The 25,606-nt window shown below is 28.2% G+C and overlaps 1 protein-coding gene across 2 annotated transcripts in view; it reads right to left on the minus strand.

Annotated features, from left to right (window-relative positions):
- Window positions 1–728: 728 nt before the first annotated feature.
- The window catches only part of LOC129975795 (uncharacterized), a 29,366-nt gene continuing 4,488 nt past the window's right edge, over window positions 729–25,606 (minus strand). For both annotated transcript variants that reach the window (XM_056089015.1, XM_056089016.1), the window contains exons 3-8: window positions 23,506–23,820; window positions 20,464–20,578; window positions 17,874–17,992; window positions 12,365–12,617; window positions 7,770–7,913; window positions 729–3,755 (exon numbers count right to left, since the gene is read on the minus strand). In XM_056089015.1, the coding sequence (XP_055944990.1) occupies window positions 3,711–3,755; window positions 7,770–7,913; window positions 12,365–12,617; window positions 17,874–17,992; window positions 20,464–20,578; window positions 23,506–23,820 (991 nt within the window). In that variant the 3' untranslated portion in view covers window positions 729–3,710. The remainder of the gene's footprint in view (window positions 3,756–7,769; window positions 7,914–12,364; window positions 12,618–17,873; window positions 17,993–20,463; window positions 20,579–23,505; window positions 23,821–25,606) is intronic.

The raw sequence follows: 25,606 nt of genomic DNA on the forward strand, positions 1-25,606 counted from the left end.
TTAAAATTTGATAGAAATCTAGAAATTTGATGAAAAGACTTCATACCAAATTTCATCCGTATAGCTCAAAGCATTCTCGAGTTATCTTAGTCACACACAGACAGACGTTTTCCAAGAATGTGGTCTCAAAAGCAGAGATCGTCAAAATTTCGAATTCAAATTCTTTGACGATTACAATACTTTCTCTGTATTACTGTACACTACTCTTGTTTATTACTTTCTAGTGTACTAGAAAGTGATAAACAAGAAATAATTTCTAGTATACTAGTAAGTAATGCACAACAATTGTGCCAATAGCCCCATATTGGCCAAAATAAGAACTTTTCCCTTTTTACATCTTAACAGTATACTCAGTAGAATATGTGAATAAAATTTGATTATGATCTAGTCAATATTTTTATTTTTGCACAGGAAGTGCTTAACCATTACCTGTTTAATTTAGGCTACTCTGAATTTTAAAACGAGGATATGTGCCATTAAAGCATATCTTAAGATGTAAACAGATGACATTACAGTTACATTTATCATGTAACTGTAGATGATAAATGTACATAATGTGACTATGTTGTGATATGAATTTGTTCTATCAGTGTAATAAATAATGGAATATCAAACTATCACACTGATTTCATGGTAATATTGCTTTTCAGACCCTGTCAAGTTTCTCATTGGGCAAAACATCAACCGGCTTGCAATCTAATGGTGAAATGAACACATTGCACAAGAAAAGATATTGAACAAATAGTGTTTATTCCTTTTTTTGTAAAAATGTTACATTTTAGCAGAGCAATTATCACTAGCACTCATAATAAAAGAACATTCTATTCTAAAGAATAAGCAAAACAGAAATCCAGAGTGACATTTTTCAGAAAAAGGTATATTAAATATTGGGAAAGTATTTATATGAAATTGATTTTGATGTTACAATATTTATATTACAATGAACATACAATAAAATTTTGAAAAATGAAACAAAGAGTATAAAAATACAAATTCGGCCATTTAAAAATGCATGATACATCTAAACAGTTCCATAAAATTCTAAAAATCCAATGCAATATATACAAAAATAACTTAATTCGCTTTTGATTGTTTCAAGCATTTTATAAATATCACCCAATAGAATCATTTTAAATGTATAAAATAGTTTTTCATTGCAGACAATTCAAAAGGATACAAAATTAAACCTCTTAAAATGGATCTTTTACAAAATTATGGTAATCTCTACAAGTCTCTGAGGATAGAATATAAAAAATTTTTGGAATAATGTTTGATCGATATCGAATTTTGAATCGAATCTGTTCATGTGAACATATACTTTTCTTAAACACAAACTTGCTTTTTTTTTTTTTTAACTCTATAGTTTATCATTTTTTTCTTATATAATTTTAAATGCTAAGACGTTTTTTAGTAATATGCCAGGAATCCAGAATTGCTTAGTTCGGTAGTTATAAAATATAGCTTAGTATTATTTCTTAACGTACAGATAGACAGCACACTTGAGGTTAGCAAACCAAGGAGACTCAGAAAGCAGAAAGATAATGGATGGGGCGATATTGAGTAAATATGTCCTCTGTGCAGCACCCTCCTTGCATTCTTTTCTCACTAAGGTAATATATGTTATCGTATCATAACTGAGGAAAATAGTATTATGTAAGAGGTCACATGCAGACACTGATATGAATATAGAAAAGCCTTAATTAAAAGAAATATAGCTCAAAATCAAGATCCTTCATTTTTGAATGAACCCTTAAGCATCTGCTACTTTGTTTTGGGTAAAAAATTATACATTTTTTTTCTATGTTCATTTATGCAAACAAATGGCCAAATATTTCATAATTTTTCTAAAAATTAGCAAAAACTGCAGAAAAAAGTTACATGGTACGGCTAGGTCTTGCTATATCTAACTTAGTTAAATGGCTAATTCATGAAATACATGACATGCCTTAATTTTTTTTTAAAAAATCAAATGCTGATTTCACCTTTGTAGAATATTAAAATAGCTCGTTATGAAATTTTTTTAATTTTATTTCAATAACATACCAGCATTTTAAAATTCCTCTGATAAATAAGTGAGTATAGCTTTTTTATTAATTCTAACACTGAATTGGATAGTAAACAAAGTAAAAAATATATATATAAATTTCGTCGTTGCCAAATCAGTTTTAATCACCTTATTTATCAAATAATATCAATACCTAATATATTAATTCAGTTTTAAAAAATATATAAAATTTGAAGCTTATTATAAAAGTATGTACAATGCAGTTATTTAATATTCTTAGTTTTTCATGCACATTTAATTAATTAATTTATAAAATAACTAAAATATATTTATAAACTCACAGCATTATGACTAGTGTTTGTTCTCACACATATCTAAGATAAAGAAACTCGGCCAATCCACAGTAGATATGTAGATCGATATTTACAAAACATGAACAAAAGCCCACACAGATAAAAACAAGTGAGGCAGATATGGCAGAGACTTTCAAACTGATAATATCAGTATTAATAAAACAGAAAAAATTAACATGTAAGAATAAAAATTAAAGTATGAAATTTGCAATTATAGCAGAATTTAGAAAATATAAAATATATAGAACTTAAAAAAATAACAGTAAAGTTTAAAAGAGTACAAAATAACAAACATAAGAGTTAAAGTAATAACATAAAAAAATAAGTAAATATATAATGGATCATACAATAAAGATAATGGCATAAATAAAAAAAATTATTATTATTATTAATAATATATATAAGATTAATGTGATACATTTAGCAATAAAAAAATATGATTCAAAATCTTAATATGTTAACTAATTGTTATGCAAAAAAAAAAAAAAAAAATTCTAAAATATTTCATATAATGTTTTTATCACTATTTTTCCAATCTTATACTGTACAAATTCAAAAATTCCCACAATTCTATAACAATCTAGAAAGAATTTTTTCCCATTTTAGTATTTGGAAGATCAATAAATATAAAAGCTGACACTTCCTTCATTAGTAAAGCAGTCAAAATCTGGCGATTTTCCACAGAAGCGACTTCCATACGTCGAGAAACAACCATGAGTAGTTAAAATTTGTTGTACACAAGAATTTAAATAGATCTTATTGAATTTACTTAAAGCATCAAATTAAAAAGAAACCTTGAATTATTGGATAATTTCCAATTAGTTTGTGGCTTTCCTAATTAATTTTTTTGATTCTAAGCTTAACCCATAGCTTGGAATTACCAGATGAAAATTTGTTTCCTTTCAGTTGTTTTTCTGGTATTGAAATCTGGATACTTATAACACATTATACCAATCTGGCCCTTCGTAATATAGTTTTATATTTCAAGTATATTTTAGCATTCCTTTAATCTTAATAATAATTACTCTCAAAAATTATAAAACTTTAAAACTATACGTTTTTAGTAAGTATATTTCTTTCTTCACAAACGTTCATTTATAAATATATAAAAAATAATGTATTAAATATAAATAAATTCACCGGACATTCTTAAATAAATTAAAATTTTATATTATAATAAAACTCTAAATATTAAAGCATCAACTTATTCACAAAGTTCAATATTTACACAATTTCGTTCTAAGATTTATAAACAACAGAAACATCAAAAATTATACAATATGGATTTTTAAACATTTCTAAAAAATTAAATTTTTTGTGCGATTGCTTACATCAGACATTTAATATAGCAATTAGAAATCAAATTCATTCAGCAATGATTCCAAATCCGGTAATATCTGCAAAGTAAAAAATAAATAAAAAATTATAAAAAGTTACACAATATATTTTATTGCAAATATAAACTTTCACAGCCATACAAAGAAAAAAAAAATGCAACATCATAATTATATTCAATGTTTTCTGTACTCTTCCATTTCATTACATTTTGTGATTTAAATTAAAGCTAAAAAATTGCATTACCATTATACATTCAAATAACTTTAAAACACCATTTTTTTATATCACTAACAAGACATTTTCAAATTTGTCTCTACACGCATCTAGCTTCTTCCCTTAAGTGGATAATCTACTCTTTGAGAAGTACTAACTGTGTATATATATGTAGAAGCGGTTGTGACAGTCTCAAACCACTTCACATGATGGTGCAGGCAGCACCAGGGAGAACACCAAAAACTGTAACGAATATTTAAGGGGACTAGAGATCGGGTGCTGTACTCTTCAGGTTGAACGGCTGTGAGTTTGATTACTATAATTGCTAATAAATTAGAATAACATTCAATACAGTTGAATCTGACATTTACTGATAAAGTGAAAATCCCGGGAAGTAATAAGTAGTTAAAATTACAGTATATCTATTCAATGCAATATGAAATAGTGGTCATAATATCTCTGCTCTTCCCCAACAAATTGTGGTAGTTTTTCAAGAGCATAAAAAAAGATTACTACTAAGCCAAAAAATTCGAAAAATGAACAATAAATTGAAGACAAGCAAATAATTACAAACATAAGCACAGCTCAAAAATACTTGTATAAAGATTCAACCATAATTATGGAGATTAAAAATTACAAACATTTAGGGGAGCTGGTTTAGTTTAGTTTAGTTATACTAACGTCCCATTTGAAGCAACACTAGGGATATTTTGGGACGGACCTCGTCATTTTGAACCGCGGTCAGATGACGAGGACGACACCTGAGCTGGCACCCCCCTCTCCACACCACACCAGTGGAAGGACGTTTGATCAGGACAGATTTCATGTGCAACTTTAGGGGAGCTGAAGTACAGTAGTTACTAGTAATAGTTAAAACCAGCCAAATATCAATTTAATTAATAGAATTAATAGAAAAGTTCTACACAAGCCGGCAAGCAATAAAGAGTCTCAACCCAAAGTGTAAAAATTCCATGTGAGTTAATCAATGAATAAAATAATCATTCAAACATTGCAATTGTCCTATTCCTAAGGGCGGACAAACAAACAAAAACATTAATAAAATCATAGCCATGCCCAATAACAAAATAAATTATATCCTTTGAATTACACATCTGCGATCAATGCTCAGCAATAATGTTAACAACATATAATGCTGATGCCATTATAAAAAAAACGTACTTAAGCATCTCTAAAAATGAAGTGTCTACATCATTAAAGACTCCAGCATAAGTATTATTGAGATTGATTGTATTATTTCACTGTACAACTAAATCTAGACAAGAACGTTTTTTTTATTTCTCATATATGCGTGAAAGATACCAAGAGCACTGTAACATTATAACCAGATCTTCAAATTTGGATGAATCTCCATGTTAAATTATAGCTTTTGAAATTAAGTTTGTCAGGAAATACCATTACTTAAAAATTGTATTTCCTGACAATGTGTATACTAAATGCATGATGGTATGGTATTTTACCATTAAGTACATGGATTTCATACTAAAAGTGACAAATTTCTGTATAATTTTGGGCAATATAATTAAAGAAAAATCTGTCTGTCCATCAATATGTATGTGAACACAAGAAATTATTAGTCTGTGATCCTTACTGATTAATTGCTGGAATGAAGTTAATACTGAAATATCACAAAACCGAACATGTATTTTAAATGGATTTTTTTTTTCTGTCTGATTGAAACCAAAATTTCATGACAAATTCTCATTCATTCAGACAGAAAATCACATAAAAATTTCAATAAGTCATTGTGTTTTTGAATCATTGCATTTACATGCTTGTGAAAGTACAGACAATCAAATTTGGAAATTTCTTTCAAATCTGATAAGAAATCTACATTTTAAATGTTAAATCTGTGTACCAAATTTTATCCATCTAGCAACTCTTTGTTTTATATTTATCATGTTAACTCATATTCCAGCAGCTGGACAGACAGACTTGCTCTGAATGGATTTTGTTCAAAATTTGATACAAAATCTATGAATTTCAAATTATGCTTGTAGACAGACAAACATAATTCGAAAAATGTGTTTTCCAGACTCAGGAAGGTCTGAAATGAGAAGATTCATCAACATGTCATGTTCAAATTATTTAATGACAATACTTTCTCTTTGGAATTTCTTGTACAAACTGTGCAGTTAAGCCTTGTTACAGATTTGTAAGTCATTGCATTTCTGAATTATAATATTCACATATCGACAAATTTATTGGTAGACTGATATCAATTTGTTGATAGAGATGGCTTGAATTTGTTATTAAAAATGCATAGCAAATTTTATTCATCAGGTTCTTCATGTTTTTCAGTTTTACACAAATAGAAGACTTTATTATCAATTTTGTCAAAATTTGATAGAAATTAAAAAAATTTGTGTAAAGACCACATACAAATTTCATGTATTTACCTCAAAGTGTTTTAGTACTAACATGTTCATAAACAGACAAACATTAGTTTTGTTTGCAAAATGTGTTTTTTGTGTGTCAGGCTCAGGAAAGTCAAACATGGAGATCTAACAAAGCCTTGAGGTCAGATTTTTTAACAATCACAACACTTTATCTCTTTATACTTCACATACAAGCAAATGTTTTCACTTTCTCATTTATGAAGCATTGATATTGAAAAATCAATAAGCTCAAATAAAAACTGAAGTGATAAGTTAAAACAGTAAAATTGCAACTGGGTTAACTGATAAAAAAATAATGGCAATTAAAATTTAAATGGCAAATATAAATTTAAAGTTATATCTTATTAGAGAAAAAAATAACATTTAGGATTTCTTCAAAAAATTACAGTTTTTGATATACTGTTCCTATATGACTATTTATAAACGTACATAAAGAATAAAATTGTAATTTCATTCCAAAGAATCAAAACTGTCTTAAAATTTTGACTTCAATTGATGCCAAAATTTAAACAAATGCACAAATTTGCATAACGGTGAGACTAAATATTCCTTTTAAAAACAGTACGAAAATTATATTACAGTTTTTATTAAATCAATAAATGAAGTTCAGTAAACTCTTAATTATCAATGGTTTTTTCTATGATCAAAATCTTTATTAAAAAATAAAACAGCAGTGTCTTAGTAGAAAAAAAGATACTTTTTTGTGCAAAAAAATAAATTAACAAATTTGTAAATGCAGAAATCTACTGTTTATAAATTCAGGGGTGTTTGTGGGACCCCAAAAAATCCCCTGAAACTTTTACGGACTTACTACCGACATTTTGGAGTTTCGAGAAGGGGGGGGGGGGAGAAATGAAAAATTACGATTATGAAGTATTGAATGACCTAATTATAAAAGTTCAATTAATTACTTTTTTTGCAAAATTAAGACCTTTGAACCCAGGTCACGTGATCGCACATCTGGTCGAACGAAGTCTCTCCCTTTTTTTTCTACCGCGCCTACTTGCCGAAAAGAATCCAGAAGAGAATGTCCGAGAACCGGGGGAATGAGTCATAACTCGCAATAAGGAAAGAACAAAAAAGAAGTTTTTTCCCCCTTTTCACGCATTATCACTGCCTTTGGAGAAAGAAAGGAAAAGTTTTCACCACACACACTGACCTTGCGTTTTCTGCTTTCAAAGCAAACAAAATTACCCAGATCAAAATAAATAATTCATTATTATTCCTACTTCCTTTTGAACGACGATCCCCGGAATTTCCGGGTATCGAAGTTCAAAATCCCCGGAGCACAAACACCCCTGTAAATTCATAATTGTAGTTATAGAACACCAACTCCAAATAAAAATGACTCAATTGCATTTTTATTAGGATTTGTGTCTTTTTCTCGTCATTTTTAAGTAATCAAGAGTTTACTGTATTAGAGGAAATTGAAAAATGCCATACTTCTCCTATAGTAGGTCTCTGTTTCTTTTTGTATATTAAACATTGATTGGCGATTTTATACAGATATATGGCCTGTTCTTCATTCCATAGAACTTTTTGATCAAGCATTGTCAATATATCTTCACAGTCTTCCATATGAGTTACCTAATTAAAGAGAAAAAAAAGCAAATTTCCAGATTAAATTTAATAATATACAAGGTAAACAACACAATACAATCTCTATTAATAATAACGATAAATCTGTGTGTTACCACACTGCAAACCATAGCTTTTGACATAAAGTTATCAAATATAGAATAAATACACTTTGCAGGAAGGAAGTATGCACGCAGAGAGATAATTTTCAAATTTAATTAAAATTATAATTAATTAAAAATTTAGTAATATTTTGACAAGTTTCCACAATAAATTCCAAAATTACTGCAAACAATTATTTTTACACCACTTTAAAATTGCAAAAAACATTTTTTTTTAATTTTTTTCTTTGAATTTTGACATATTATTTAATTTTTTTTCTTGAATTTTGACAATTTTTTAAAAATATTGCTTGTTAAAATTTTAGCAATGCATTTAATTGTTGCACTAAAATTCATAAAATTTTAATATAATATGCAAGTATTTAATCATATTTAATTAATTAATGAATATTTAATTGCATGTTTATTTCCACTGATGAAAGTAAAAAATACTGTTGATTATCTGTGTTATTTAAATGAATAACAATAAAGTAAAGTTACAATACTATAAAAAAAGACATGCAATTAAAGATAAATTATCTGGACAATTACATCTTCAATGGCACGATGATATCACGGAATTTTTCTTAAGAAGTTCAGTTTCCAAAGTAAATAAATGCCAGTTTCAATCACCAAAGCTTACTTCATTGATTACATTCAATTCATATTTTTTAATCCTATTATCCCAGCTACTGATGATTCAAAAATACACTGCTTCACTCGCAGAAACAGTGGGTAAAAAAACTTTTCATACAAAAGCCAAAGTTATATATAAATTAGCATAATTTTTAATCTTTGATATTTACTTTCAAAAATTACTGAAAAAAAACACGTCAAAAATATAGATAATAATAATAAATGTATAATAGATAATAATAAATGTCTACATTGACAAAAGCAACAAATATTTTAACTGAAATATTTAAAAGATATTACAAATTGACATGCAAAAAATATTTTCATTCACAATATTCAAATTAATACAGGAGTCCTACAGAAATGATTCATAATAAATTTTGAAAAAATGGAGTGACATAAGAATCACAAAGGAATGGCAGCAACATTTATTTAATTCTAGCTAGTAGACTGTTTTAAAATAGAAGTTTTTCGAACTATTTGTGATTTGGTGACTCAGTTAAGAAGTGATGGATTGTCTATGAAAAAAATAGTGGAAAATCTATTAATAATTCGAAGTTTACAAAACAGTTATATTACTGAAAGATACCATGAACTTCAAAGGCAGGTTGATTTGATGGTGTTTATTGGTGCAAAAACCATATATGGCCCTGTTGCGTCATAGATATGATTAAAATATAGAACATGGATGAAGTCTCAAACCACTAGTAAAAAAATAGAACAAACTAGAAAATGACAGTAATATGAAAAACTAAACTAAATGAGAAAAAACAGTAGCTTTTAAAAAAAATAATCTGCGTATGTTTATTTAAATGCTTCTGAAATTCTTCAGCTTAAAAGTTTTTCGTTGATTTTTCTTTATTTCTACTCTCAATCAAACTATTTGTTATGTGTAAAAATAAAAACATGTTTGCACTTCTCGGTAATGCATTATTTATATTGAACGTCGGATCTATCAAGTAAAAGTAAGGTGTATTCTCAATTGTTTGAGTCACTATATATGTTGTGCAACTTATTCTTTTGCATCACAATATGGAAAATCCCTTTGAAGGACAAAAGATGCTGTTTTTAGGAGCAATGGCTGCCAGCTCAATTCCCATAATTCCATCATGGCTTAGAACCCGACAAAATAAAAGCTTCAAAAAACAGAGACAGAGATATCACTGTAGATAAGCCAATTGTGTAGAAAAAAATTAATATATATATAATGTTAAATACAATCCACAAATAGATATAAATCACGGCTGACTTAAAAACTGATTACACTATTAAGGAGCTCTTTAGAGAGAATGATATTTCTTTCAAACAATAAGAAATATCATTAATAAAGCAAGTTATAACGAACAAGTAGACAGTAAGAAGCCTTATTTAACCCCATGTATGCGGATGGTGCCTCTCGCTCACCATTTAAGACAGTGTATCATTTTGACGTTTTATTTATTTATTTTTCCATTTTTATAGTTAAAAACGCCTATAGAATTGTAAAAAAATGTAGATTAATTTTTCAAAGAAATTCGACTTAAAACTATTGTGTATATTTATTTTTTGAAGCAATAAACAAGTCCTTGTATTAGATGAATAATAATGCATCGAATTACTTAGTTGATAGAATCAATCATCAATCAATTGAAAAACTATAATAAAAAGAATCAAACAGTATAATATATTGTTACTATTAAGGGAATAAATTTGCGAAACATATGATAAAATTATGCTTACTTATTAGAACAATCTACAGATTGGTGATACTTTGAATTGCATAGGAATTGGATTTTGCAACAAGCACACGTATTTGTGATACATTTAGTTTTGCATCACACTTTTTGAAACCCTCATGCACGTACCGGCAGAAATGATTTTGAAAAAAGAATCAGCTTTACAATTATCTATATCTATACTTATAATAAAGCTCAATGTGTGTGTGTGTGTGTGTGTGTGTGTGTGTGTGTGTGTGTGTGTGTGTGTGTGTGTGTGTGTGTGTGTGTTGGCGCTCTACAGGCCAGACCGTTTGACCTACAGCTACCAAATTTGGTACATGTATACCTTGGAGGTTGGGAATGTGCACCTGGGGTTCCTTTTTTCGAATTTTTAATTAGAATTTTAATTATTAATTAAAAACTAACTTTCCCGCCAAAAAAATCTTCCATTTTCCCCACCGCCAACTTTTCCGCCAAAAAAATCTTCCATTTCCCAGTAAGGCTTCAGTTTTTTTTTTCTCCCAACAGTCATGAGGCTAGGGTTAACATTCTTCGGCGGATTATTTCAAACGATTCTGTTTATTTTCTTAATGTTTGATGCATTTAAAATTAAACATTGTGATTTAATCGATCTTTCAGATTCATTCTGAAGTACTTTTGAATTAAAATAAAATAGAATAAAGGAAATTAAAAATTTCTAATCCGCATAGCGTTACCCCAACTGGCGTAGAAAAAATCACGTATTTGCGTTACGTAACTGGCGTTAAAAATTCACGCATGCGCATTGTGTTCTGAATTCCGCATTGTGTTGACAATTATTATCAATGGATGCGGATTGGATTTAAATTATTTTTTAGGTTCGTTGTATGCTTTTGTAATTAAAATGTATTTATGTTAGTTATATATTTTTTGTATATGCTTATAGTTATAAGTATATCGTTTTTTAAGTAGTTTTTTTTTAAACCTGTTTTCAACCGTTTATTTTAAACGATTCGTTTTATTTTCTTAGTGTTTGATGCATTTAAAATTAAACATTGTTAATGAATCGATCTGCTCATAATGAATCTAAGAAATATTACATAATAATCTAAGAAATATTACATAATCATTGTTAATGAATCGATCTGACAAATTCTTGAGATATTACATAAATTAAGAAAGATATTCTTTAGTACCCATAAAGTGCCCCCCCCCCCAATGACTCTGTTATCAGTAATCATATTATAAAAAAATGCTCTGTTTCAGTAAAAAATATTATATTAATTGCAGATTCATTCTTTCCACTTTAATTTAAAGCATAAATTCTACGGGTGCTAACAGAAAATTAGAGATACATATTACGTTATGACTGAAGGCCTTTATAATATTATGAATGAATTATATGACAATCAAAATATGACGTTTTAAAATATTTTGCTGAAGAATCTATTAAAGTTGGAATTGCATAAAATATTTAATTATTAAAATTTTAACGAACGTTAAGATTGGCGAACCGGCTGGTCGCCAAAGGCGGCTAGTAAGAAATAAAAGCAACCGGAGAAGACCACACGCTGGCGAAACTAAAATAAAAGTATAGAGAGAGGGAGAAAAAGTATGGAAAGAAAATGAGAGAAATAAAACTTTTGAGCTTTAACGATACAGAAGCCGAATCTTACGAATTGTTTCGCTTTGAGAATCATCAAGCTTTTCACAAAATTTGATGCAGTATCTTTGTTCAACTCGTTCAATCAGCTTAAGAGAAATCAAAAATTCGATAAACACTTATAACATAACTTTACTCAGCGGCAAGCAAGCAGCGACTGACACACTCGAATACAGAGAAAAATTCAAACATGAGCATTAAATTGTCTTCTTCCACTGTCCAAAAAGGCGCCACTCTAGCATTATCACCGTACGTAGAAAAATTCCAAGTCGGATATTTTAGACAGCCCACGTGAATATACCAGATCAAAAAAGTAACAACGCAGTTGTAGGCTTTTTGGCATAATTGATGAGTATTAAAGGAGAAATAATTAAATATACTCACTAAATCTCTATCTTCCCTTCTGATATCATACGGAGGAAGACCAGTCAATATTTCTAGTAAAACCACTCCAAAACTAAATGTGTCTAATTTAACTGAAACGTCGCCATAACGTGCTTCTCTGGCCATATATACTTCTGTTCCACAACAATGTTTGGTAATGGCCATAGTTGAAGCTGAACTGTTACCTCCTATTCGAACAAGGCCAAAATCTCCTATCTTAGGAATAAAATTCTCGTCCAATAGAATATTGTCACTACAATAGACAATAAATAAATAGATCAGAAAAATCAAAACATCAAAATATTTCAAAACAATATTTACATAAAAATATTACATTTTGGAAACAACTAAAATGAAATCAAAAATTGTGATTTGGGGGATTTTCATGATCATTTAACAACCCCACTTAAAAAGACCTGTATAATGCTCACAAAGAAAATAAATAATTTAAGATAAACTAGATAAAATGTTGGTACCAAACATTTAAATATAATCGGAGTTAAATTTCTAAAACATACGGAAAAGCAGATAAAAAAAGTAGAGTTTACTGATAGAATTCTTGAAAATTCGAAGTCAAAAAAAATTAATTTCTCAGAAATCTATGCAAGGATATAAAAAAATATATAATTAAAGCATATTTTACAAAAGTAAAACCTAATTAAAAGCACACTATAATTTTTCGTTCTCATAGTTTCAATTCATTTTTTTTTCTGTAAATGATTTTTATTAGTATCTATGTCAGATAAAATTTAATATGTTTATAAGCTTTTATTTTGCTATAAAAATCATTATTAAAATGCAAGCGAATCATTTACAAAAATATTTAAAACAGGATATTTAGAACCGCCCATATTCAATAGGCTATAATTTAATAAATAATTCAACCAATATAATGCCATTTATAATACAAAAATATTTTAGAAATAATGATGTGTAGTGGTCCTGAAAATCAAATGAACCTGTTCAATTTTCAATACACATAATAGACACAACATAACTCATACTAGTTTTAAAAATACTATTATATTGTTACGAATCTGTAATTTTACTTTCCATCATATTAAAGATCGTTTTACGATCAGCTCTATTGGATGCTGATCGGATGCTGGATCAATGAGACCCGGACTTGGCGACAAAATAGATGATACTAGAATGTTCTGGAATTTTGGCGATAGGACCAACAGCAGCTGAGTTATCCTTGATTGTCCGAGAACCTTCCCTTCCCTGCTCTGGAAATAAAACAGGTCAACAATCCAAGCCAAAGACAGTCGTGTGTTTGGTCTAGATTCTTACAACGAGTTGGATCAGTCCAGCGAAGCACAAGCGTTGAGGGCAGCTCAAGCGATTGATGAATTGAGTTGCCGAATCATGGAGTTTATTATAGAAACAGTTTCGAGTCGTGTGTGGCCAATCGTAAGGTAATGAGCTGGCAGTCGAATACAATTAAAGCGAGGAGACAGTGGAAAATAGCAAGCGTTTGAAGACACCATAGAGAATAGCTCATTCTGCTGAGTTCTGTCTGGCCGCTTTGTGTGCTGTGGTTGTTGTTTTCTACCAATTCCTACTTGTGGGCTGCTGTGTGTTGCTTGTGTGCCTCTCAGCTGTGTTTTGTCGTGTGTATTCGTGCCTTTGTGTAAATAAATGTCATCATTTGTTATTGAGGCCTGCTTATTGTTTTACACCATATACCCACTACACATGCGAACCTATCGCCGATTTTAGCGGAATTTTATTTGTCCATAACAATATGTTTGTGCTTGTAAATCACTAATCAATCATAAAAAAAGTTTGCTTTGTAATATCACTTCTCAGCACACAAATGCTCTTGTTTTATATCAGCTCTACAAAATCGTTTACATCACAATGATGATCGGCTGGAAAGCAGAAATACTGAAAAGAACAGTGCTTGAATAATAAGAAACCACATGTGTTTTGTAGCCTTTCTTTAAATTCATATCTTTCTGGCTTAATCAAGCAATAAGGAAGGTCTGTCTATAATGACAGAGTAAGCCAAATCTCATTTCATAATTTTTGAAAGAAACTGGAGAATGCAAGTAGATTAAATGGTTTGCTCACTAAAGCTCTACTTCATTTGTTTCAATTGACTGCAAGCCACCATTTAGAAGTTAACTTACTATTTTAAATGTGAGTAATTAAATAATTATGATAGACCTCGGAAGCTATGAACTAGCAAGCAGTATTTAACAAGTATTATTTTTATTTAATAGTGTAGGGAAGGCAAGGCTAGTTATTACAATTTCTGGAGAAATATTTATATTTTAAATGATTCGCAATTCCATGATTATAATACTTTTTAAAATAAATATTCATTCCTTATATGCATGAAAAAAGAATTCAACAATTTTACTGATTTTACCACCAGAAAGATTTTTAAAAAAACTAATCAGCCATTATATATTACTCCATATATGGAGCAAGTTGTAGCAATAAAAACAAAAATACTTAAGGCTATTTTTCCTTTGTCATTCTTCTATTAATTAAAATACATAAGGCATTTGATAATTACTATCATTTAGCATAATGATAATAAATGATATCAAGTGGTTTAAAGCAAAATAAAGATAAAATTATTCAACCAATTAGGTGCTTCTATTAGGTGCTTGCATGCATTTTAATCAGTGACATCTATTAGTAAACATGTGAAGTATCTATATAAACGATAATGGTTTTGGGTTATACCAACTTCCTATTACTTTATTGTTATCATTTTGAAAGTTTCCCATTTATTATTATTGAGTTATTCAGCATATAAAGACCCCAATCATAAAACACTCCAAATTGCATTTTCGACAGTCATTGTTTTTTTGTTTGTTTTTTTTATTTGAAGAAATCTGCTGCCAAAGCCCATCAGACATTTTTAGAAACTTATGGTGATGCTACTCCGTAATATCCCAATTGTAGATTTTGGTTTTAACACTTTAATTGTGGTGATTTCGATGTTAATGACAAAGAACGTCCTGGAGGACTAAAAAAAGAATACTAAGATAATCAATTACAAGACTTATTGGAAGAAAATGGGAAAAAATTGCAGAAAATGATGGAAAATATTTTGATTGATATATATTGTACCAATTTTTCTCAATAAATGCGTTTTTAAAGTGACAAAAATTATCAAAATACATGCAAACACCTAATACATAGAAGTCTTCAGCCTGCATCAGAATTGAAATGAATATAGGAAAATAGTAAAACTGTTTCCTATTGCACACATTTTATATTCAAATTAAGAATTGAAGCCATTTTTCTTCATCAGAATTGAGTGACTTATTTGTATTGGATCCCAGGCAAGAATGTTCATAATTTGAAATTTGATTTTGTCGAAGAACCATAATGCAGTCGGATTTAATGCAGTCTAAAATCCTCGGGCGTGAGCCTTTTTTCCCTGATTTGCACAGAAAGGAAAGAAGGGGTCACAACTAAGGCCCTATTTTAGCAGCATGTCATTATTCAAAATTATATAATCTATTTCAAAACAGCCATACTGTTTCTTCCAAAAGGCAAGCTAATGAAATATACTATAAAATAATACATTGTCAGGATTGTTGTACACATAAAATACAGTCCCGAGTATCCAACCTAATGTGGCAGAGGGGCAGACTGGATAACAAAAAAGCCGGATAGGACAGAGTTCTATGACCACCAATAACAGAAGATAAAGTTTTTATACACTGTTATAATATGTATTTCCTCACTTCTTATTAAGTACTAAAACTTCCATTTACCTCAAGCCATGCAGAATGTGAACACGGCCCAATGAATTATAGAAACAGTTGCTGGTAATGTGTCTTAAAATAGAAGGCTCTGTACTGATAGTTTATATACTGCACTGAACCTCTCTTTATTTCCACCTTCCCACCCCCCTTTTATTTTCTTATTCATATTTTTTTAATCCTTTGCCTTTCCCTTATCCTTTTTTTTTTTTTGCTTTTATTTCTTATTGATTGCATAATCATTTTTGTTTTATACTGATTCATAATCAAGTCAATGAATTATGATTTTTTTTTTTAATTCAGAGCCTCCATTAGACTCTTTCAGAAGTGAATCCTTAGAGAGAAAAATCTGATCCTTGAAGATGCATAATATATAAAGCAGAAAATTTAGGCACTTGTATCAAATACAAATGGAGAGAAATCACAAATTTTTTATCACTTAAAACTTTCCCCATGATGTTGTTACAACTTGCCCTATTGCATAATTTTAGACATTTGTGTTGATTTATAAAAAAAAAATATTGAGATTAGTAAAAACATTTAAGCAGCTTTTTAATCTAATGTAAAAAAAAATTAATTAGAAAAAACATTTTTTAAAACTATAAATTAATTTAACTTAAATCAAAATTTACAAAATATTTTTTCTCCATTTATCATCTAAAATGGACCACATGTTCAAAACTTCATTTCTATTTTGATTATGTACGTTGTAGCAAGATAATAGAGTCTGTCGTAAGAATTTTACTTCATGAAAATTCTAAATAACAATTTTAAAAACCAAGGTATAATGTCCTTGTTGCAACTAGTTATAGTTTCCTTACATAAAATAAAGCACATCAAAAATCAATGAAGTGATTACTTTTAAATGCAAAATCAAATATCATATAGGAAAAAGTATAAGAACAATAAAAGTACAATACACTCCCCAGTATCTGGTTAGTGACTATTCGGCTTCCATACTATCTGGCCTAGTTTTCTTTTATCGTAATTAAATCCGGAAAGAAAGGCATTGCATTGGCAACATTGCCAAGACATCAGAAACGAGCATCTGCTACGATCCTCATATGTGAATTGTGCAAAATACTAGTTATGACAAAAAAAAAAAAAGAGAGCAGCGTTCTGCTTGTTGTTTCTTCAGTGCGTAATGGACCTCAATTGTTGTTGCTGTTCCTGATTATAACAGCACAGTACATACAATATTCATAAATTGTTCTTGGGGCATGCTTAAAGTTTTTTTAAGTGTATCACAGTGAAGATTATTGAATTTATGTTAGAATGTCAAGGATTTATATCCTTTAACTTACTTTTTTTATAAAATTCTGGGAAATTGCAGTGCAGTATATAAACTACCAGTAAAGAGCCTTCAATTTTAACTCGATATATTACTGATAACTGCTTCTATGATTCACTGGGCCGTGGCAGTGCTCACATTCGTGGCTTGTGATAAATGGAGGTTTTAGTATTCAAAAGAAGTGAGAAAATACTTATTATAATAGTGAGTTTTGGTATAAAAACTATGTTTTCTGGTATTGGTGGGCAAACAAATGAATTCATAGAACAATCAGCCTTTTTAACAACCAGCCAATCAGGATTTTTTGTTATCTGGCCTGTCCTTCCACACCATATTAGGTTGGATAATCGGGAATGTACTGTAATAAAATAACTGAAGTTGTATGAATTTAAAACAATATATAAATTCAAAAAAGCAAACAATTTTTTCCAATTTCTGATTTAAAAATAAAATATCCATCACAACAGTTTTATATAAAAAAATATACCTTTTTACATCTCGATGAACCAATGGTGGTTTACTGAAATTATGCAAATAATTAAGACCAACTGCAGAAAAATATGCAATATGCAGGCGAGTTAGAGAAGGTAAGGGTAGCGAGCCTCCCTGTAATAAAGAGAAAAAAAAATTAATTAAAAATTCAACTGATATAATTTTTGGTAATAAAAACAAATAATAAATACTTAAAAAAGTGAAAAAGCAATTCAAGCAAATAGCATTTGCATAAGCAATTCAAACAAATAATACTTTTATTTACCTGCATACATAAAATAGTGAAAATTAAAAAAAAAAAAAAACACTTATGTTAAGCATTTATAGAAAACGCATTGTCACACTTATTACATAACTGAAGATTAATCTACTGAATCAAAATAAAATTTAACATAAATCAAGAATAAGAAATACAAGAGATTCACAAATTCAAGAAATTACAATGTAAGAAAAAAGATAGTAATGATTTGTACTGAAAAAAAAAGATTAAAAAAAAACAGTTATATTTTAATTTTAGTCAAGTTATTGAATTAAATGATGATAAAACTACAAAGCAGTATATATAATTTTAACTTCTAATTTCTTTTTTCAAATTCAATAGAAAAGTTTACTAGGTATATTATGGCACAAAATTTAGAAAATTAGTTATATATGCCAAACATGTGTATACTTTTTATCATATTTTCAACTAAAAATAAAGGCGTGTGTGTGATCATGTGTGTGTGTGTGCGCGCATGTCTACCTGTTTGACTATCATCTACAAATTTGGCATATATATATGTTTGGTAGTGGAAAAATATACCACAAAGCAGTTTATTTTTATTTTCATTAACAAAAAATTAAGCTGAATTTTGCCATTCTACCATGATGACTATTGACAATATTATAGCACATAAATAAATTTTGCACTTTTTCAAAATTTAAAAAGTCAAAAATCTTTTTAATAACAGCAATTTTGTAGTCATGTGGATTTTTCCCACATGTTAACAATTTTTAATTTAATTTAATTAATTAATTAATTAATTAATTTATTTATTTATTTATTTATTTGCTTGCTTGCTTGATTTGCAATAATAGATTACATTAGTGCCTTGACATTTAAGAAACGTTTTCATTGTTCCATCAATTTGAGGGATTTTCTCCCACTGTTGAAAACTGAGAAAGCAGAATTGTGCTTAATATCCATATAGTTTACAAGACAAAATAAGAAAGGGAAAACAATTCCAGAAAAGTACAAACTATATGAACCAGACATTTATACTTTTAATAGTGCTATGATGTTATGGGACCTTTCTAATACAAAGGTTCATATACACAATAAACAAAACCTAAAACAATTAAAATAACATGGCTTTCTTGTCAGAAAATTTTGCAGAATCATGAAGATGAAATTCAACCCAAATGATTTATCTGAAATCAAATACATACAATATTCCAGCAAACTTGTTGGTTGGCTGAGATGACTAGTATTCAGTAATATAATCTTAAATCAAAATTGCCGTTAAAAGTATTCACCTAAAAAGCATTACTAGAGAAATTCGTGTAGAGTTTTAAAAAAAGAAAAGAAAATCCTATAGATTAAAAAAAACTGAAAAGACAAACAAGAGAGTTTTGAATGTCTGACAATTATCATTGTTGTCTAGAACACTGGCAGTAAAGCATGGATATACAATCAAAATATTTTTAAAAAATGTTATGTTAAATTACAAATACAGGCAATTGCATCAGTTCTCAAAATAGCATAACATTGTGTAGAGTTCAGTGCGATGGATTAAAACTATGTCATTTCTCTTTTCATTTATTAAAAACAAGGATGTTTTTGTGTCATGAATTTAGAAGCAAACAATTTATTTTGAATATGAAGATTCTATTCAATTTCTTAATTTAAGAAATGACTAGTTTTGATATATTATTAAAAATTTGATAAAGATAATAATTTCATTGAAAAAAATGATAAAAATAATATTCAATTGGAGGTTTTGTTATCCATAATGGTATCTAAAATGATACCATTATGGACTAGACCCTTGCGCTCATAGTCCATACTGGTATCATTTTAGAGCAATTTTTTAAAATTGCTCTAAAATGTAAAATATTTAGCTAATTTTTTCCTCTACACACTAATAATTAAAAAAAATATCAAAGAAAAAAAATTAGTCATTATATTATAAAACAACTCTCATCTGCCTAATAATCTGTATTTACAAAATCTGTTTTTAAATTTTTAATAAACAGATTTTAAATTACATAAATCAGCATATATATTATGCCCAAGTGTTTTTAATGTCCAAAACTTGTATAAAATAATTTCCCTTGTCAATTTTTATATTTCACTAAACAAAAGTAAAAAATAAAGCACTCTTGTTTTCATTGCAAGAAGCTTATAGAATTTTATATATCAAAAGTATTTTTTTAAATATATGCATTATCTTAATGATTGAAAATTGATAATTATTCTGATGAAATAATTTAATATACATTATATTAATTTATAAAAATTAATTATTTAATTTTTAATCAGATAGTAAAATTGAATGATCATTTCCCAAGTTGATAACAACAAAAAAAATACAGAAATTACTTACAGAACATGCTAATCTATCTTTTAATGATCCATTGGGCATATATTCATAAACTAAACAGCAGTTAGACCCATCATCTGAAAATCCTAAAAGACGTAATAAGTTCTCATGCTTGCACCTAAAAAAAATATAAGATTTGTGAGAATTCCTGCAAATATTAAAATAATATTTATTTAAATAAAAAATAAATCTTCAACTTCATTAAAAAAAATCTAATTTGTACTGAATGAAAACAAACATTTCTTTCATTTTAAATAACTAGATGAAATAAGAAAGCATTTCTTTCTACTCTTCAAATCTACAATTAGAATCTTTTACAGTATTACAAAAATTCTTTAAATTGGTAGGAGTTATCTCTCCTAAGCTGTCTTGTATATTTTCCAATAAAAGTATTAACATTCACCAGCACAAAATTATAGACATTGGGCAAGGCCATGAATGCTGATTGCTCCGATTTTTATTTTCATGTATATGAGAATTGTGTGCCTTGTAGCATTGTTAAGAAAATTGACAGTTTTGTATTAATTGCATGGCATTGGTGAACAATAATTAAGAAAGATGGATATTCGATATGAATCCAGCAATTTTATTAAAGCTAACATGCTATCTTTAATGATTAATTGCTGACATAAGTATAAAAAAAAATCGAATATGTATTTTTAAGGATTTTTCAGGCTAACTGAAAATAAAATTTGACATAGAATACAAATGCACATATTTAACTTTATTTATTTAAATCCTTGTATGCTCGAGTGATTGTATTTACATACATGAAAAGTTACAGATAATCAACCCTTTGACATATAAGATTCCAAATTTGATATGGAACTACACTTTAAATGATAATCTGTTAAGCAGATTTAATATATCTAGTTTTTTTCATTTTATAGTTATTTTTACTAGTACTCAGACATCCAGACAGACAGACTTTCTCTGAATGTATTTTGATCCAAAATTAATAGAAATCGAAACATTTGGTGTAAAGTCTATATATCATATTTCATCTTCTAGCTCAAAATGTTTTTTAGGATTATCAAGTTCATGACTGAATTACAAAAATGTACTCAAGAAATTCCAAAATGTGGAGATTCTGCAAAATTTTGAGTTCGAATTTTTTGATAATTATAATGTTTTCTCTTGGTATTTTTTGTACACAAGAAAGAAAAACAAATATTAACAAGAAATCTAAATAAAAATACAACCATTTATAATATTTTAACTATCAAAAAGGCACAACTTTATTCTATATTATTAATTTCTATGCATTTCTTTTCAAAACAATTTGAAAGTAACAAGTGAAATAGCAAGAAAAACATAAAATAAGCTTTTTGCAATCATGCAATTAATTATAAGCTTAAAGGCTTATTAATACTGACATAAAATAAATATTAATGTTTTTTTAATTTGTCTATTATAGTGACAGCATTTAAAACAATCATGTGACAAAATTATTCAAAGCAATTTAGAATAATCTTTTGTACTAGTTGATCTATCAATAAATAAACGACAGAGATTAAACAATTTTGCACTTTTCTCAAGTGTTTCAAATTAGCTCCACATATTAATACTATCTAAGATAGCTGCTCATAAGTATCCACATTCAAAAGAAAGATAAATGTTTATTCAAATTTCTTCATTTCAAAACTTTGATAAAAATTTTAATTATTCAAAATTGACAAAATTTAATTATAAACTACAATTCAGCTTTCAGAATTAGATTGATTTTTTTTTCATAGTCTAAATTGCTATGAAAAAACAGAAACTTTTAAAACATTCTTAATTTATATTGTGCACATATAAGCACATATGAAGCTTCTATAGCAAATCAAAGGTATTCTATATAAGATAAATGGAGATTCTAGAGCATTTCAGTTGTTGATAACATCCTATATATCCTATTAAAGTCTATTTTTGACAAGTGTTTGACAAAGATCTCTTTTAAATGTATCCAGCTGAAGCTTCATTATTTTACAATTTATATTATCATAAATATTAGATTCATAAATTAATTCATAATTAATATCATTAATACTAATTATTCATAAATATGAATAAATTCAATTACTGGTTCCATTTTTAATCTTAATGAAGATATTATCCATATCAAGCTCCGTTTAAATATGCATCCTTAGCACCAGCTTAAAAAAAAAAAAAATATTGCCAGCATGAGCAAGATGATTACAAACAGCAAGGTGGCAAATACAAAAGAGAAAGAAAAATCCTTTTGTCAATTTTAAATATATATTTTCACAAATAGCCCACAATCAGCTGGAAAATCAGAAATACTAAGAGGAAGAGTGATTCAGTAGAAAAGATATCTTCTATGCCAGCACTTCAACATGGAAGCTGTTCTGTGTAACTTTTGCACTATTTGTTTACAATCCAACTAAAATTTTTAGCATTTAAAATTGCTTAAAAAAAGTAAATATTCATCAAGAATAAGAACTATACATATAGAGTCATGTAAAATGTTTTGTCAAAGTAATCAAGCAATCAAGGTCAAGGTGTGTGGCTGGGCATATGATTAAAGGAAGTATTCTAGTCAAAGAAAGGGTGAAATTAAAATGAAGCAGAACAACTCTTTTGATATAGAAAACATGTATTTAGTGTATGGTTTAATTAACAGGAATAGGCAAGAAGAGGCAATTTGTGTTGCAAGAGATTTCCCAAACAGGCCCACTACAAGCATTTTCATATTCACAACAAAGCTGGAACTTTGCAGTCTGTTTATTTCAAGGCGAGAAATTTTGAAACCAATATTTAGATTGCCCATTCTGAGAATAGAGAATAATGAAAACAATTTTTCTTTGATAAAAAAAAAAGTCATGCAAAAACGTTCTACCCTTACATTTATATGTAACAAATAAGAAAGAGGATGGGATTAACAAATATAACAGCAAAATGACACTTTCTGGCTCAACTATAAGAATCTGAACATTTTCATATATAAAACAGAAGCTATTTCCAATTTATAAATACAATGAATAAATTGTCAATAATGAAATCAAGAAATTTCAATAATTATTTATAATAAATTTGAATTACCTAGTTAAAATGCTCAATTCAGTAAAAAACTGCTTATCAACAGGTTCTTTTAGTAATTTTACAGCAACAGAAATATCTGCTCGAAAAACCGATCCAAAACCACCTTCACCTATTTTATAACCACCTTCTTCTACCCATAAGTCACAAAAATTTCCAGTTTTCTCGGCAAGATCCAAATACTGAAACTTTTTCAGTTCACTCAAATCAATTCCTTGCAAATGCTCATTAATTGAGTCCACAACATCAGCAATTCCATTGTTCTGAGGGAGGGAGTGTGATTTAGTTCCAGTTGATCTTGATTCCAAAACTGAAGTGCTAACAAAAAAAAAATTAGCACAGATCAATAAAAATTAATACTTTAACATTTAAAATATTCTTATCTGATTTATATGTTTTTATGAATCTTAATCACAAAATGAGATTCATAAAAATGTCAATAGCTAAATAAGAAAAATATTTAATTATACTGATGATATTATTCCTTTGAACCTGACAATTTTAAATTTTGCAAAGCATGGTCAATGCCTGCACAAAATTACTGCGATGCATATCACTTACATACATTTTGTAGATTTGTACATATGCTTACTCACCAATAAGGTCAAACTTCACAAGAATTTTTTTAATGCAATATTTATTTAAAATGCAGTAGAAGATAAAAGATTATATGGGGTTAAAAATAGTAGGTGGCACAATGTTGTTTCAAGCTTTTTTTTTTTTTTTTTTTTTTTTTCAATTTAGTAGACTTTAGCAGATAAAGTGTACAAATTTAAAGTAAGAAATAAGAAATCAGTGTAATTTATGATACTTTCAAGGCTTATAACAGTTTCAGAATCTTTAGAGGTAATGCCATGTATAAGCATTTGGAGGAGGAAGCCATATAAAAACATCTGCAAATAGATAATTTAATTTTTTTTAATGCTTGACCAAGTTTAATAATAGTTTAAGACTTGATACCCTTTAACCCTTTATTTACCGAATTATGTTGCCATCAATTTTTCAACTTCTTTTTTGCACTAGTAGTTAAGTTTTCTTACAGAATAATCCCAGGGAACCCAAGAAAAATATTTTAATTAATAAAAATATCTTAATTTAATTATTAATTAAATATTTTTAATTCCTACTTTTAGCTTATATTAACTTCTTGCTATTTGGGTTACATTCTCTGTGTTCTTTAGAATACTATCAGCAAAAATTGTCATATTACGAAGATATAAGCCAGATTTAAATGGTACTTTTAAGTACCATCAATAAATAAAGAAGATAAATTATGACGATGGAATTGTTCTTGAAAAATTCAATGCAAAGGAAAAGAGAACACTTCTCTCTCACACTAAACTCATTTCCAGTTAGATTTTCATTTGCTTTTCTTTCTACTGTATTATGGCAGGCAGCCATATAATGCATTTTTATTTTCAAATTTTTGATTAGGAGTAGGCACCCATACACTTTGTATGAATGTGCATCCCTGAAAACAACCCTGATGTAAACACAAGTAGGAACTTAAGAAACATTTTTCTCTAATATTTTATACAGTAAATTTAGCATAATTGTATCAGCAAATAAATTTATTTACCATAAGCATATACACAAAGTGAATATATGGTAATCTAATGAGGAATCAATTCAAACAATTGATATGCTACAAACATAATTCCCTAGAGTAACCCTACAATCTAATTTCTTGGTTAATCATGTTTGAACCAAAAAAGACTTTAGTAGAGAAGCAAGCATTTGCCAATACTATATTTTTTTAAAAAAAATATTTCTTAAGTGTAGGTTTGAAGATTTAAGCCCACATATTTTAGAAATTATGGAAAAATAATTATATTTTTAAAGTGTTGTCACAACCTGCCAAAAATTGACAAACCCACACTTTTAAAACATCTTGTACTATTAGAATATGCCATGAAGAAATTATATATTGATGATTAATAAAATGAGAAGGAAAAAGGTTTGATATTTTCAGCCAATTTTATGGCAACTCAAATTGAGAAGATCTTGAGATGCTACTACTAATCCTTACTCAATATTCTTTTTTTTTTTTTTCTTTTTTTTTTTTCCCAACACTACATCAAAAGTCATTATGCCCAAGTTTTTA

Source organism: Argiope bruennichi, chromosome 7, assembly GCF_947563725.1.
Source record: "Argiope bruennichi chromosome 7, qqArgBrue1.1, whole genome shotgun sequence".
Taxonomy (NCBI): domain Eukaryota; kingdom Metazoa; phylum Arthropoda; class Arachnida; order Araneae; family Araneidae; genus Argiope; species Argiope bruennichi.